Source organism: Falco punctatus (genome assembly GCF_963210335.1).
Source record: "Falco punctatus genome assembly, chromosome: 9".
NCBI lineage: Eukaryota > Metazoa > Chordata > Aves > Falconiformes > Falconidae > Falco > Falco punctatus.
The window spans coordinates 15,518,859-15,536,720 of NC_137589.1; the positions used below are offsets into that span (position 1 = coordinate 15,518,859).

At 42.4% G+C, this 17,862-nt stretch overlaps 1 protein-coding gene across 1 annotated transcript in view; it reads right to left on the minus strand.

Moving 5' to 3' along the window:
* Window positions 1-12,778, minus strand: part of FAM13C (family with sequence similarity 13 member C) — a 135,858-nt gene extending 123,080 nt beyond the window's left edge. Inside the window, exons 1-4 of the mRNA XM_080402722.1 lie at window positions 12,591-12,778; window positions 5,085-5,259; window positions 4,647-4,856; window positions 2,754-2,937 (exon numbers count right to left, since the gene is read on the minus strand). Of these exons, the coding sequence (XP_080258848.1) occupies window positions 2,754-2,937; window positions 4,647-4,856; window positions 5,085-5,259; window positions 12,591-12,629 (608 nt within the window). The 5' untranslated portion in view covers window positions 12,630-12,778. The remainder of the gene's footprint in view (window positions 1-2,753; window positions 2,938-4,646; window positions 4,857-5,084; window positions 5,260-12,590) is intronic.
* Window positions 12,779-17,862: the final 5,084 nt, after the last annotated feature.

Here is a 17,862-nt window from a genome sequence, read left to right on the forward strand (position 1 = left end):
AACTAGAATTCCAAAATAATATCTGGGCTAAGGCTTATATTTTTTGTGTCGCAACTACAATAGTTACTAATTGTGAAGTATATGCAGTTTAGGCTTGCAAGGTATAATAAGCAGCAAGTTTTATATTCTAATCATATGTCCCCAAGGCCCGTATGTATTCTGTGTTCCAACTACCGAATATTACAACCCAGTCACTTCACTGAAACTATAAGAATGACAGGTCTCAACAAATAGAAGTGTCAACAGACTACAACAGATGATAACCATAGACAGAATTTACACTTGAATAGATCAAAAATTTAAAGTAAAAAGGCTTATAAACAACTTAGTTTATGTGTTTAATGTCAAAGAAGAAAGAAAGAATTGCACAAAACCACAGATTGCCAGAATACATGCAGAACAGTTTTAACACCTGCGATGAATTAGTGCCATAAGTGGAGCTGATATTACATCTAGAAGGTTACTTCCAACAATTGCATGGGGTATCTACATTTCTGCAGATTAGATCTACAGCTGTTTTTTCAATAACCTTCATGCTCTGACTGAACTACTGTAGCAAGTACTACCCAACATGTCTCACTTTCCAGTGAATCTATATTCTGGTTGCCAAATATTTCATAACATACTAGCTAATTGCACGAATCCTTGCTCTGAAAGGCATAAAGGATATTTATGATTTTATTCCCTGTGTCAGCAGATATGGTTTGCCACATTAAACTACCTTGAATTTTGCTGCTATACAGGACAACACAAATGGTTTACTCTGAGTCATAGCAGGAAGTGGTACAGCAATCTTGCTGACAGAAAATGCCAGTTGCAAGTCTGTCCTCTCTGCCCAACCACCGAAGAGGAGATTTTTCATAATCCTAGGAGGTAACTCTCCAAGAGCAGCACTAGTCATACACTTTACAAAAAATGAGCTCCATACTTACCGCTTTCTCTCCCAGAGCTGGTGAGATCAGAATGACTGTAAAAAGCTAATGTTCACAGGGCAGATATACTTCTATTTATGGTAGCGGTGTTGTCTTGTCAAGTCACTGGGAGGGAAACCCAATGCTGACCATTTTCAGAGCTTCTCAGAAAGGTCATTGCCACAAGCATTTAGTTTAGTACCAATTGTACTTTAAAAAAAGAGGGGCATGCTCAGAAGTAGCTGGACTGTCTTCCAAAACAGAGTGGGATGCTTAAAAACTGAGACAGCTCACCAATCAATAAGGAGGCCTACTGGATTCTTAGGCATAGATACAGAAATCAGTGGCCACAGGTTCAGACAATTTGGGAAAGGAGATAAAGGAAAGTGTGTGTGCATGCACAGAAGACCCATGTGATAGTGAAGAGGGCCTGATGACAGAAGAGTGACAGTCTGTGCAGTCCTTGTTGAGTCAGTGTGGGGACAAGAGGCTAGATTTTCGGTGAAAGCCTTTTGGCACCAGCCTTCTACCTGTTTGTTCTAAGTATCACCACACAACTAATCCAGATGCTGGGAAGTAAACTTCATCTGCCTACGCTCTTTTAATGATTTTAGCACGCAAACTTTAAGGAACTTGGGGTTTGGTTGCAGAACTCCTTTGTTCCATCACTGAATATCCTCCGTGGTGAAGCTTATTCTCACAGGAGCAAATGGTGCAACTCTTACCACACTAGATGACGTTAGATTCTTCACCCTAGCTGTACTTTTGCTAAAGTAAGGGACCTTTTACTTATATAACCTGCAAAGGTTATATGCTGGTACCTCTCATGGTAGGCCCACAGAGCAGGTAAACAGACACAAACATAGAGACCTATGGCAACAGGAGTAAGGTTTAAGATCGCAGCTCCCCAAAACAAAGCCTGTCACTGATTTCTAATAGGCTTGGTACCAATTTTGCTGAATATATCTTTTTAATAACTAACCTGGCTTGTCATACAAAAAAAGCGCAAAAAATACTATGCTTTTTTATGGCTTAGAAAATACTAATTGTTAACGTATACGCTTCGCAAAGCAGCATTGGTTTATAGTTCACATTAAGCTGGAATGGCTATGACCCACTAAAACAAAGGTTGACAAATTGTTAGACAGGTATAAACATTTTACATCCCCTAATGTCAACATGAAGGATAGGCTAAAGAACAAAATTGTTCCAGCTTCAGTGGAAAATCCTCCATTAACAGATCACTCTAGGCTGTTAACTTCTCACCACCTTGTCTCGTATGACATGCCCTCCCACTTTTCTCTTTTAGCATCCAGTTATGCACCCAGTCACCATCATCCCAAATATACCTTCTCTAGCTTCAACCAAGCACTCACAGTTTGCAGGCTCAGCTAGCCTCTGCTCAGATGTCAGCTTGCAGTTTAGTGGCAAAGGCAGAATGAGTTACTTCTTTTCCTTGATGAAAGAGATTCCTTTCTCTGATACCAAATGCTCTTACAAGGTCAAAGTCAGCCTTAGCTTTTCGGAATCAAGGCTAACAACTAAGCAGCCTCCACAGCCAGCACTTAACTTGACTAAGAGGAGCAGTTCTGATTAAACAGCTCTCTGTCCCTCATGCCTTTTCTCTTCAGATGGTTTCTTACTTGAGGCTGAACCTGTGCAGTCAGTGCCTAACAGGCTGAAGGTGGTCAGCCAGCTCAGAATCTGTCACACCTGCCCATAATACACTATATAAACAATTAACTTTCAAAATGTTCCACTTACTAGTGGACATACAGTTATAACAGAAAGCCTCATTGTAAAGTGTGATCTATTTAAAGTAGCTAAATAGCAAGTACTTACTTGAACAGAACAGGTCCAAACACAATGGCTAGGTTTTCCAGAGTCATGAAATTCACTGCACTGTGTGTTGCTACCTTTAACAGGAAAGCAGACAGGAACTGAAGAAGGTTTTGATGGGCTTTGGGCAGGCAGCCGAGCAACTGTCTCAGGTTCTCTATGCATTTCATTGTGTGGATTTTGTGCTCTGGGGAAAAAAAAAATAATTATGGCATAGATATGCCTAATAATAACAGAATTTCACTATAGATATTATTATAGATCTGAGAAAGAGGGAAGATTTTAAAAAATATTAGAGCAAGTAGATTAAATTTTGACAACTATTTTCACATATTAATATTTAAGTATGATGGATTTTCCAGATGTTGAGTTTTATATACAGTTTCTGCTATTCTTCCTGCTATGATGGAATCATCTAGCACTTGCTACTTTTTTAAAGGAATTACAGACAGTAGTCATATATACCTGAATCCTTAAAGCTGCCTTTAAAAATGATACAAAATTGTCAGCCTTGACTCTCCCCAGAGATTTTACACATGCTGTATGATTCTCATTAAGTTGAATAAGAAATTGTACTCTTTCAGCCCAACATCATCTTCATTTCCTGACTAATTGGTAGCTCTCACTCTCAAAACATTTTTGCTCTATAAATATGCAACTGTAGTTACACAAGAGACATTTAAATATCTATATTGGGGATACTTAGCATTTTCTTGGTTGTCCTTCTTCAAAGAAGAGTTACAAGGCAGAAAATGGATTCACAAACAACTCTATTTGATCAGCAGTTCAGAATTAGTGTAATAAAGTCTCCTGGTTATTAGAACTGAGATGACATACTGCTCAATAATTGGCAGCTGATGCTCAAATTTGCCATAGATCACCAGGATGCATCCACATAGTTTTGACGTTGTGAACAGCAGATCATGGCCTAAAGGGCAATTTTAGCCCTAAAAAATACATTTCATAAAGGCAAAGACCCATGGCACTCAATGTATTAATGTGAGATATAGAAAAGAAGATTGAGAGGGGAAAAAATATTTAAAACCCAAATAATAACAGCAAGAATATTCAGGGTAGTTAAAACAAGGAGTCTGCAAAAAAGCCCTGTAGATCTTTCAGTATGGACTTTCATAGCTCACAAAAGTGACTCCTTTCCCTTTTTTCCTTCTTTTTTTTTTTTGGTAAACACCTACATAACTTGGCACCTCGCAAATGAAGTTTGAAACCTGTAATCTAACCCACAAAACCCACTTATTCGTACGCAAACACCTGAATTGGTTATCAGTCAAAACCACTGGGCAGGATGTCTGAATGCATTAGCTCAGTCATTACAGACATGAATAGGGAAATAGACAGTGTATTGCCGTAGGTACTTATCTTGGCTTTGCAATTTGAATGCCTCATGCTGCTCCACACACTGCTGTCCAAAAGTACTATAAGAAAACTAGTAAGAAGTACTAAATAGGAACAAAAAGGCTCCTGTACAAGGGAAACTTAAATAGAGAGAGAGGCTTCAGCCTGGAAAAGAGAGAAGTGAGGCAGTGGCTGTATAAAGGCACAAGCAGCATTATGATGGTGATTAGATTAGAAATAAAAATGTTATCTCAGTAACGAGTAAGGTTTCCAATTTAAAAAGAAAGGATGCAGAAGCATTCTCAAAGAATACAGGATTAGATTACAGAATGCCTTGCCACAGGATATTGAGGAGTCCAAAAGCTTTAATGAATTCAGAAAAAGACTATAGACAACTTCACAGAAGACTGGTCCATCAAAAGCAATTAAATATCAGCCTTGGGTTAAGGAAATTTAAATCCTTGCTTATAGGAAGGTGTAACGAACACATTATCTAACATTGTCAGAGAAAGAACAAAAGCTTGAAATCTGTCTGTTCTGTACCTTGGAAAGTTTTTAGCAAGCCAGAACTAATGTTGTCTGGAAAAACAGCCACTGGCATTTCTTTCAGAAAGAGCTTCAGGAGACTGGCCACAGAATCAACGTCTCCATCATTAATAAGGTCAACTTTTTCTCCTTGATTGTATTTCTGCTTCAGTTCCTTGATTTTACTTACTGAGCCACTGATTCGAAATAAACCGACACGCTCCAGACCTGTTTAAGAAGAAATACGAAACAGTAAGCAGCGGTCAGCTGCATTACCACGTGCGACAAGAACTGAATCTCAAAAAGCAAGAGCTCCTCTAAGAAAGCATAATAACTGTAAAAAAAAAAAAAAAAAAGAAAAAAAGAAAAAAAAAGACTTTTCAACAATTACAGCTGAAAAGTACAGCTTAAACAAAGAATAACAATTTTCAGAGACCAGAGAAAACATGAACTTGCCAAATACTTCTAGGTACTCCACCATCTGTGTCACAAGGAAAGGAACTCCACATTGCGTTGCATCTGGTATGAGGGTTTCCAGAGGGACACCAAATGTGCTGCTTTCTCTGCCGAACTGTAGAACTGGTGAGATTTTATTTGTTGTGTGCCTGACTTGAACAGAAGAGAACGATTTCTGGGGAATAAAAAACCAGGCAAGTTAAGAATAATAAAAGCAGGTTTCTGCTTATAAGGTCCAAGGGTCTTCAGTAAAATTATTGTTCTCATTAAAGCATCTTAGTACAGATTTTACTTCTACTTCATGTTCCTAAAATACCACCAGTATGTATTTTCTGCAGAGCTGAGACAGAACCTGTAGTAGAGTAAATCCTAATCAAACCCACTCACGCCTACATTCTGAGAAAATGGAGCCCCGGGCCAAGGCAGATGCTCTGTTTAGGACAAGGAGGTGTCACTAAACCACTTCCCTAAGAAAATCTCCAACAGTCGGGAAAAAGGCTGACCAAGTGCTGGCACACAGCCTTCAACCCCAGGAAATCTGTGCACGTCTACCTCACTCACGGCGATAAAAATGTGCAAGACTCATGGAGAAGCCAGAAGAGGAATTTAAGCAGCAGCCACGGCATGAGCCTGGTAAAGGGTTCCCATCTGCTCACCCAGTTATTCCAAATTTCTTACCCCAATAACCAACGCAAAAACCTACGTCATAAATCGTGAACAACCTGCACTCAGGAGCTGCTTTTTCATCTTGGTCAGACAGAGAGGCTGCACGGCACCTGGGCCCAACACTACACGGGCTAAGGCGGGGGCGGCCGCGGGGCCGAGGGCTGGCTGTGAGGAGGGGCAGGGCTGCCCGGGTGGGCGCGGCCGGTTCTGGCCGGTTCCGGCTGGTTCCATGGCCAGGCCCGCTGAGCCCCTCAGCCCTGCACCTGGTGCCTCAGGGGAACATAGGTAAGAAATGGGGAAATGCTGCCTGGCCATGAGGAGCCCTCACTCCCTTATCCTCTTCTACCCCCCTGCTGTGCCTTATAAGCAGGTGACATTACCCACGGTGCTGCAATTTGTCCTCTTTTTCAGTCACAAAGGAAAGGACACACGTCCACTACACAATGAGAGCAGAAGTATAAACCAGGAACACCCAGATTTACCACTTCTGCATGAGAAATATTCAAACAGTATCTGCATTTCATTTCAAAGGGGGGTTTTGATTTTTTTTTTTTTTTTTGGTAGCGCTAAGCCAACACATTCTAAAACTGGGTTCCTCTTGAACATTTTTATTATTATGTTTTCAGAAGTAAAAAGGACAGACTTTCCTGTAGGCCTGTGGCTGCAGTACTACAGAAGAGCTGGTTTTCAGCTCATCAAGCACACAGCTTCTGTGCAGCTGCGCGCCGGCGCTGCAGGCAGCCGTGTCCAGCCACACTGCCATGGCAAGGGCACACAAACACGCCGCAATACCGAGACCCCATTTCACTCCTCTGGTACATAAGCAAGCTTAGATCATGATGTTAATGCTAAAGCATTAATAATTATCTACAAGGAACCAATATCAGCATGCACCAAATGTATTTTACAGCATTTTCATATATAAGCCACGAGGTGTTTAAAAAAGCCTCTGAACTATCCATGATATATTACTCTTAATACCTCCTCTTTACAGATGCAGCAGTTAGGCTGGGGGAAGAAGCACAGCCTTCTGTGAACAAAGAAAGGATGTAAGAAGGACTCAAGAAGCCAGGTTTAAGTTCACTTACGCAAATTGAAAGGGAGGTGCCTGCTCCCATATTACTGCAGGAGAGTGCCAGTATTTCAGCTGTGCTGCTCAGGAGAAACCATCACCTTTCTTCCCCTCACAAGTCCATGCAGTCCAGCCAAAGCCAACTGCAGCCATTACGCTGTTCCTCTGTAATTAACTTATCATAGCATAATTGCTAGGCATCATCTTAATCAGTAGTTTCACTCCAGATTTTGTTGAAGGTAGAAATTAACTGCTAGTGGAAGTGGATTCCTTATAACCAACACTTGCCTCCGGAGGCACAGGCACATTGCACAAGCTGAAGGATGTGTTGCCATCACGAGATGTTTCCATAGCACCTAACACACACAATGGCATGGCTTCCTGAAGCATGCTGGTTGTGGTTTGATATTTACTTTTGAGTTTTGTTTTTTTCCAATGCAGGTTTGCAGATATTCATAGTATCTGCTGTCCATTCTGCCATATAGCAGTAGTAAATAAAGTATTTAGACATGGCCTGCAGTGTATAAATACTATAGATACACAGTTCTATAATACCTGCACAATCGTTTTGGTAAGCACACAAGCAAGAATCCATCCAGCCTTTGAAATGTGCAAGATGTAGATGCTGTTAAGCCCAACATCTATTGAAAGTCAGATACAAAGCCCCTCCTAGGAAATAAGCCACACTGAAGCAAGCTATGTTGCAGTTTAATCTAATTGGGACAGAGTCTTAATATAAATTTGGTATACATACATATGAAACAAAAACAAAACACAGAAAGCAAAGATAAAAAAGCAAAAAATACACACACTGAGTTAGACCCCTTTGGTGGTGTGCTATAAAAGCAGGAGTTAGTCTGTCAGCATGCCGGAGTACCAGTTCACCACAGATGGCAGAGACAATTCCCTCTGCTAAGGCAGAGGGAAGACTGCTTAAAAAATAGTGCAGAATTTAAGCCCACTTACCTCTCCACACAATCCCACGATGAGGTCTGGAAATGCTACGGGTTAAGGCTTTCTCACCCTACAATTTGAGGCTTTCCTGCCCACCTGGCATGAGAAGAGACCTCACAGAGGTGATTGGCCTTGTTTTCACATTAGGGCATGCCAACCCCCACCACCCAGGTGCAGCTAGGACATGGCTAAATCCCCCAGCAAGTAGGGTTCATGTCTGGACACAAATTACTCACTGCTGGCTCTAGGTCTGTGCTTTCCAGTCCTCAGAAAATTATGTATTTACCCTGCTGGGCACCAGAAGTGGCTGGCTGATTTAGCCAGCCCAATGGGCATTCAGTCCCTTTCTCCATGGTGCATGGGCCATTCCCACAGCACGGATGGCTCTCCCCAAGCCCATTTTGGCCAGTGACATGCAAAGCTCAGCCCTCTCCTCGACACCACTGCTCCCCACAGCCCTCTCACCTGCTCTGCCTGGGGGCTGAACTGGGGGCAGATGCCACCTTGCCAGCAGCCCAGTCTCCCCAAAACAGCAAGAGAGGGGACCCCTCATCATGGCTATCTGCTGGAGCCTGCCCACCAGCCCTCCCCACCACCTCAGACAGGGGCAGCCTGGCCTCATCACTGCAAACGTGCCCCAGCTGGACCCATCACCACAGCTGTGGCTGCTTGAGGGGGCCCGTCCCTGTCCTGACCCCTCCAGCACTGCCACACTACAACATTAGCCACTTCACAGAGACTGCTAAAAAAAGAAAAGAAAATGTGTTGGTCCTCCCATAACCAATGGTGTGACTGCCCTCTGTCACAGCAGCATGGTGTCCAGTGCTCATATCTGGGAGGACACGGGAGGCATTTTGACATACGGCATTTGCTCCCTGCTGCATTCAAATCCTCTGCCCCACCACTGCCCTCCAACCACCATACCCAGTGCATTTCCTACCCTCCATGCCCTCACATGCATTATCGCTGTGTTTGCAAGGCGGCTGGAGCAGGAGCAGCTCCCCCACCTTTGCTGGATCCCTTTGGAACAGGTGAAAAACCAAGGTGCTTAGAGCCACCAGCTCCCCAGCTAACCGTGCCTGTGGGCTGGCAGCAATTTGCTCTTTACAGAGAAGCATCTTACAAAAAACCTTGTGCAAAAGAGTCCAAAAATTATAAAATAAAAAATCATTAACTCTCTAACTTTTTTGCTCCCTGCCCCACAGCACATTTCCACCTTCCATCTTACCAGATGTCATGGGAATCATCTTGCTGACAAGTCACTCTCCCCTGCTTCAGCTCAACATGCAAACTCTAGGCAAACAACTTTTAAAGCAATAAATGCTCCGCCTGAGCAGCAAGCACAATTTTTTTTCTATCGGATCATCGCAGGGCAAACCAGTCAGCAGCGACTGCAAGCAGCCTCTTGGTCTCTGCTGCTCCTCTAACTGCAGTTACTTGTTTTCAAGAGCTGCCTGCAAAGTTCAGCAAGGCTTATGGAAAAGAGACGTTCCATTTCCCCAGAAAGCTTGCAACAACTAGAGGGCACACGAGGCTCGCAGGAGAGGTGGTCCCGCAAACCTCGCTTCAGACACGGCAAGGAGCTCCGTGCTCTGGGCAGGATTTCCCTTATGCACGAAGTAACACAGTCCAGAGGGGCATTTTTCCTTGCACTGCTGTCACACAAAGAGCAGAAGGCTGCAGGCAGCACAAATTAAACATATAACTGCTCATACTCTGTAGCTGCACTTCAAACCCTTCCTTCACCACCTCTGGATCAAAGTCAGTCCCTGGCAGGACTTTATGAATAGGATGCACAGCACTTTTTGAGCAGCCACCCTGATTTCAAGGGCCACGTCTAAATTAAAACCAAAACTTCTGGTCTCCCCGCATCCTGCCACCCAGGGCAAGGCCTGTAAGGAAAGGCAGGGCCCTGGCCTGGGCGGTGTGGGGAGCTGGGGCAGTGACAGAGTTGCTTTTGTGCTCTCCTCACTGGAGGCCATGGGCTTGCCTTTGTGCTCTCCTCACCAGGGACATGGCCCCCAGCTACTGAAAGAGCTGCTTTTGAGCGTTGCTGATGTCTCAAAAAGATAAAGAATAAACATGAAACGAAAACAGAAAGGTTTAGTTTTCTTCCTTAGAAAACAAGTTGGGTATTTTTTTTCCAGAAGCATTAGGAACAACAGGATCCCTGTGAGAGGGGGCAGAGGTAAATCCACTGTCAGCAGCAAGAAAAAACAATACCAGCAAGAAAAATAATTAACCGAGGCTTCATGGTTCATTTCAGTTTTCCTTCAAAGCTGCAAGCAGCCTGTTCTGCTAACCTAGTGATCTGTCTTGGGGAGTCTGCAAGCATCCAGCCAAACAGGAAAGCAAGCCCTTCTGGGAGGGCAAGAGCCAAGCAGCCGAGGGCATGCCCACGGGGCCGGGGGGGGGGGGGGGGGGGGGCTGCCATGGGGATGCGGCGTGGGCAGTCCTGCCATGCTGCTTTCCCTGCTGTGGCCCAGATCCAGCTGGAGAGTCTGCCATGGCTCCGCATTAGAAGTAAACACTGGGGAAAGCAGCCCCGCTGATCCCAGCTGCAGCCTTTGAGCACTGGATGCTCAGGATCAGAGTAGAACTGTGGGGTTCATAAACAAACACATAAAGCTTGACCTGAAGCAAAGAAATTCAATCCAATTGCAACTGCAAGCCAGCCCCTCCATGAGATGATCCTCATTATCCAGTGACAGCTTCAAAAGCAACTCTTCAAGGACATATGGGCATACAGTGCTGATTAAAAAATCAATACTGTATGTTTTTCGTTTAAAACATTATGCACCATAAGTGCTGTGTTTCAGTCACACTGCTTGTCTTTTGATACCTAATGTTATCCTAAAACAGGATTTGTGATGCCTTGATTTTAATTGTGTTGATGCCTTGATGTATTTAGAGCGCTTAGATCTTTTTTCTTGTTTTTTCAAGCAGATAACTGCAGAGAAGAAAAGACATTCCAGTGTGTCAGAAGGTCAGAGAACACCATAAATACAAATCAATCAGCTCATGAAAACATCACTAAATTTGTCTCATCTGTAATAAACACTCCAGACCTTCTGTGATTGCTTTGCTGGAGTTGCTAATTTATGCTGTTGATAGAGGAAGATTATGAACTGACTGTGTTGCAACCAGAATATTGGACATTAAAAGTTCATATAATCAACCTCCAGGTCATTTTAGCTGCTTTAAAAACCTTTGCTTTCCATATATCAAAATCAATGCCAGACTGGTAGAGGAGAAGGCCACAGGATAGCATCCCTCAGGACCTCACAGCTAATGGCGTTGCTTTTTGCAGCTTGCCAATGGGCAAATCAGCACATGTGCTCCTGTCAGCCCCAACTGGGAGACCCACAGCGTCTCTTGCCCATCACAGCACTGGAGTCTGGGGTAAAAAGCCCACAGCGTTGGGTAAAAAGCTTGCTGAGGGAGGAGAAGGCAGCACTGTGAGGTAAGAGCATAAGACGCTGATGTTGTAGCAGGGGATACAGGACTCCAAAGCACTGTTCAGAACTGTTTCAAAATGCAGTTTGTTTTGGGTGGGGAGCTCACTGGCATATGGAGGAACACTACTGCTCTGACTTTGTGATTTATACAACTCCTTAAAAATAGGATAAAACACCACGACAAGCCCACAAATTCACGCCAATAGAGTGTGTGCTGACCTCTTAAACTCCAGAACTGACAGCTTCAGCCAGTAGGACTAGAAATGCTATAAAGCACTAGTGATTTTTCTGAACAGAAGGAAAACAGAAAAATCGTATTGTTTACTCCTTGACTTAAAATGCTCACAACTGTCGCATTCAGGAATGTATTTTTTCCTTTCTCTATCTTTTGGGAACAGCATGATTATTTTCTAAATGCACTACAGTGCACCAGCTGCACCATCTCAGGCTTGATAACCCTTGCATGCTTACCCCATAAAAGCATCCCTGAATTATCACAAAAAACAGTCAGGGCCAGATACATGCGGATGAGTTTCCATCAGATGAACCTGTTTTACTGGCTTTTGAAGCAAGTTTTCACTGCCACCGTAGACACACAGCATTTGTATATTTCATTCCAATTCATCACAAGCCACTTTAAACTGAAAAAAATAAAATGCACAATTTTTCAGAACTTACTGAAGTATATGGAGCTAGCAGAGAAACTACAGTGAGTCTCAAACAAAAGTTAAAAATGGACATATAAGCTACAGCTACAAGACAGAAGTACAGATGAGGGAAAAAATACATCTAGCGTTAGGTAATCATTGGCAAGAAATGAGGCATGAAAAAAATTGGTATTTCTGTTCTAATTGCTACTGTATCAACATACATTTTCTTAAATCTTAGCTGTTAAAAGCCATAGTACAGACTTATAGGATGGTTGCCACATATCCCTCATTCACAATATTTTCACTGCCAACTATGTCTGCTAACCAAACTAAATTATCAGAAAGGAAGAGTTGCTGTCCTGACAAGAAAGCAGCTCTCCCCTGCTGCTACATGCATTGCTTTTCACCGTGCTTATGGAGAGTACACAGGCCACAATCCCTCCTGCCAAGCAAGCTCTTGTCAGCTGCCAGCAGTGTCCCCTAACTTCCATTTCTGTTTACAGCTGATCAGGTAGACTCCTCAGGATGTGGACACCCAGGGGCAAAATCAGGTATGTCTCCTTGGCCAGTGCCAGGCAGGTGCAAGAGAACTGCCCCCTTCCCCATCAGCCAGGCACACATTACTCTGGTGCTGTGCCTGAGCAAATATCTCCTGAGTCATGGCAAGGCTCTATGTTGCTGTAGACGCAGCACTACATTAACCCACCTGGCAAGCTCGGAGTTGCTTCACTCTATCTGCACCCATCTCTGGCAAGGGATGTGTTGGTGTCCTGCGGTGGCTCAGCAGAGCCTATTTTCAGGCAGCTGAATTACAGGCATGTGGAGAACTGCCCAATGAAGCAGTGGAAGGCACATGTTCAGACAGCTTGCTTGCCTTGCCCCCCCCCCCCCCCCCCCCCCAGCCTATTAAACTCTCAAGCATCATTTTCCTTTTAAAGGCTTTAGAAAAACATGCAGAAAGCTGCATGCTTCCTTGGCAGTTTTACAGACCTGAAAGTAACTGGCAAGTGACAGGTCAGTAACTGTCAATACCCTTCTCCTCTTGGAATGAAATGCCATGAAGGTTGAGTTGGAGCCTGCCTCTCTCTGCTTCCTGTTTTGAATTTCATTTTCTTCCTCTAATCTCCACCTGGCACCTAAACCTCCTAATTTTCTTGATGCTGTTCCAGGGAAAACAAGTCAGCATTCAAAGTTCAGTATTGCTTCAGTATCTAAAGGTACAATCTTGCTGTTGCTGCTAAAGAGCAGAACATCAGCAAAAATGGCTGTAGGCTGAAAACTATTGTAATGAAGCAAGTAAAGCTCCTTTTCAGGCCTTACAACTTATTTAAAACCCATTTCAGTCCATATCATGAAGTTCAAACCACACATGAATAAGGCTGATAACTGAACTCTCTAGCCAGGGAATTAACTGAGTGAAAGCAAATCCCAAACTTTTGACACATAGAGTACATTTAAGAGGAAAAAGATATCCGAAATAGCTGGAGGTATAGTTGTACACAGTAAAAGGTCTGTCCAGTAAAAATCAAGCGTAGGCATAAGCGCTGTTCTGCAACTAGATGGTCTGACGACTGTTCCTTACTTGAGTTCATATATGCCAGTCTATACAGCACTGCTTACTGGAAAAAACACAGAAATAAATACATCACTGGAAGAAAAACTGTCACCCCTTCCCCCCAGAGTCTTATCATCCTTGCCAGAAAGGCAAATACTCAATCTGCTGCTTGATGCAATTTGCACAAAGAAACAAGTTGTGGGAATAGCACTTTGGGCTGAAAACTTGTCTGTAAAAGAAAATTTATTCCTCTTTCCATGCAGACTTTCTTCCCTTTGCTGGTGGTTGCTTCACTTCACTTGGTTCATTCTAAAGGAGAAAGATCAGAAAAATCCTGTTTGCATCTCCTAAGCACCACATTCTCACCTTCAAAGTGGGTTACAGCTCTAGAACTTAGTATTTCTGACATTGCAATTGTGCTGGAGTGCAGACTGACTCAAAAAATCTTTGGCCTGTGCTGCAGGTATTTTCATACATGGTTAAGGGCACCTGAATTTTCTGCTAAGGCACTACAACAACAGTTAACCGATGCAACTCAGCTGATGGACTGGCAATTACTGAACACATATTTAAAAGTAATCAGGAAATAACAACTAGGGAGAATTTTCTTTCAGTTTGGCTGATCCCAGGTTTATTTCTCCAAGAAGCAAATATTAATCAATTAAAGCATTTTTATGAACGCCTGCATAACCTCATACACAGTATTTATTGTAATTAAAGACATAGCAGATGATTTCAGTTATCCTGATTTGCAAAGATGGTCCCTTAAGTAATGCAAAGCAGGGAGACAGCCACTCTAACCCAGGGACATTTTAATTAACAGCAAAATAATTTGATTCCAAGAGAAAACAGCATGACTTAATACACCTTGATATGCATTTCATATATCAAATTTTAAAGTTATAACCACAAAACCCCCACACAATTTAGGTATCATCTGTAAATACAGGGCTGGTTGGAACACTAGCCATTTACCAAACAGGGGGGTAGGTATTCAGCTTGTTACTCAGCAACATCTCCTCGTCATTGCTGTTAATCACTGAAAACCTGTTTATTTTCCAACATGAGCTATGACACCAGGAAAGGAGGAAAGAGAGTTTAGCTGGATGACTTTCAGCCTGCAATGAGAAAAACTGGGGGGGAAAACCATTAATTTGAACTAAAAGAAAATGTTTTTGCAAGTTTAACCATGACCAAGTAAGATTAAGCTTGGAGCCAAAGGCTGCTGGGAACAATGTTTGCTGCAGTCTCACCACACAGGGTCATGACCACAAAGGCAGCTTACAAAGGAATTGCTCCAAGCTCCTTCCCACCCATGTGCTGCGGCAGACTGTGGCGTGTTGTGCTCACAGTTACATGTGAGCCTGCACTGTAGAGACAATGAGCTGATCTCTGTTACAAAAAAAAGCATTTCCACAGGTTCCCCGAGTGGTTTTACAACACAGCACCCACAACAATGCACTGTTGGATGCCTTAGGCAAGCAATTCCACTGGCAGAAAACAAAACTTTAAACTATGGAAACTTTAAACTGGAAAACTCACTGTACTTAATCTCTCTGCAGTGGCACTGGGGCTTGGCAAAGAACAGGTGCAGGGATGCTCCCCTGAAGACTCCAAACATATGCATTCAAGGACTGAGCATTGCACAACAGTCCTTGTTACATGCTAAGTAAGAAGACTGGAGGTACCAGAGTGTTAAATCTCACACTCTAGGCATGTGGTTCTCCCACCTCTCACCTTATGATAGCTCACAAGACCGCAGCAAACACAGCACAAAAGCTGCACTTGACACAGGCGATCCAAAGGGAAGAAAGCACAGCAGTGAGACCCCCAGAGCCAAAAAATTTGTCATGTCTTCACTCTTCCTTAACACACATGCACAAGGCCCCCACTCCTCATTAAATGAAGTCTTGAACATCTGCAGGCAGAGAAGTTTAGAGATATGCATTCATACCACTCATGTCTTATTCTCTTCCTATAGCTCTGGCCAAGAATTTCAGCAAGTTGCTCATTTCAGAAATCTTGGCCTTGAGGTTCTGGCAACATGAAGTGATATTTGGACTGATGTGATTATTTAACACTAATGAGAAAAACACAAGTAAGCAAATACTCCCCATATCGAACAAAGACAGCTGAAGCTGACCAACAGCATTGTTGTAAAACACTACGGATACACTAAAGAAAAATAACATAAGAAGCTATTGCGGAAGATGTAAGGCCTTAAATGAGAACATAAAAGAAAGGACCCAAGCCTTCCACACAGAGCCATGAAAGCAACAACATACCAGAAACAGACCAGCTATATTCAGAGAAACTTGAAATCACTATGTCGTGGCAGCAGAGTTAAACTATATGATCTTTAAAGGTCCCTTCCAACTCAAATCCTTCTAAGAGCCTATGATTTAATTCCTGCAACAAAATAATTACATGACATAGCACAGTATAAGGTAAGTATGTGTGTATCAGCCTCTGAGAACTGTTTCAATTGTTCAAAACCCATAATTTAAAAGCACAAATATATTTTTTAAAAGAAAAGTAAAAAGCAAAATGGATTTTGGGAAACAGAGCATACTGACACATCTCTAAAGACTATTTGTTGTAAGATGAACAAGTCTTGAACTTGGCTCTTCAGCATCATTGAGTCCACAGCAAAACATCATGGAAGTAAGTCCTTTGAATCTGAGGGGTTCTATTTCATAGGAGAAAGCAGCTTTTGCCACTTCCTTTGATGTACCTGACCAATTTCTGTATCATTTATCATTTTGGCATTTTTAATCTGACCAGTATCATGCTTGGCCCAATACATTCACCATCTATATATAAGAAAGGCCCTCTTGGAAGGCCTTAAGTGAAACATCTTTCCAATAAAAAAATACCTCAGTGTCAGTTTAATGCTATGCAAACACCTCAATCAATTGATCTTAGTAAGTAGCCCTTACTCAGCACACTGAACAATGTCAGTACATGATGCAGGAATCCAGTATCAGCATGATGCAGACAAACTAACAGCTATTAAAGGAATATGATCCCTTTTTTACAGCTAAACACGAAGATCATCAACGGAGCAAGGCACAGAATAGACTTTAAATCTAATAAAACTTAGCAGTTCCATTTCTCTTGTGTTTTGGTAACTACAATACATTTTCTTAAGATCTGCAAGTAAGAAGATAAATGCTCTATTCATTATTGACTCCACAGTAACCAAATAATTTATGCAATAAACAGTAAATTTTTCTTCTATAAGAAAGAGTAAATATTTACCCATCTCATTCCTTCTGTTCCAGATCTGTTTATCAGGGACTATAAAACTCAAGAGGATGCAGAATTTAACTCCACATGGCAGAACTGTGTACCTACCTACCTCTACCACCTTGCCAGTGCCGATGACCTACTTTTCAAGCAAATGAGGCACAGATAATCACGTGTAACTCTCTTGTCACCTTCCAAAAATCATTTGAACCTATGGGCTGTTTTGAATGAAGCGTGCCAGACAGCTGAAGGAAAGGCTCTCAGATAATACATGAGTCTCAGCATCTCTGGAAATCTCTTCTTGGAAGGGAACCCTGCAAAACTAGGTAAGTAAAAAGCAAAAAGCCAAAACATTAAATCTTAGGTCTTGTTTATCAATTAAAGTCAAGGTTAGTATGGTCACAGTGCTCAACTAACTGGTTAGCACTCCGAGTCCTAACATACTGCCTGCAGCGGCACTATAAAATTCTTCAGCATCCAGGGCTCTTCCCTCACTGATGGGTAGGGTTATATCAGGAAACTATCATAGATCACTAGTCATATTTCCAGACATATCAAGCTGCCTAATAACAGACTCCATTTCCATCGCAAAAGTGTGCTACATATTGCCCAATCACTAACATTAATTCCAGCTGAATTTTTTCAGACTGAACAACTAATTCAACACCAGTTTCATATTTAAAGTACTCAAAGAGCGTACTGTTGGCAGGAAGCAGGAGACTTTGAAAGATATTAACCTGAAGGCACACGTATCTATTATATCCAGTATATCACCGCGGTTTCTTTAAGATGCATAAAACACAGTGCTACTTTAATATGGGTGTGGTAAAATTTGACTAGCTTCCATACAGCACGTAAAAAGTGCAAATCCATGTCAGATAGCCAGGGCTCCAATTTGGAGCTGGGGTTGCGTTTATGCCTATAATGAATACTCACTATTTTTTCCACATGCAGTGAATAAACAATCCAGGAAAAAAACCCACACACTATAGTTACACCACCTGACAAATGGGGGGGCGGGCAGGGAAGAGACGAGACACAAACTAACTACATCTTTATTTTTGTCAAGTTTTTTTAATACAAACAAACATAAGTGAATCGCAGAAAGTCAGCAAAAACTATCTGAAGCTAAGCAGGATTTTTCTACCTCAGACCAGAAGAGGAAGCATGACTT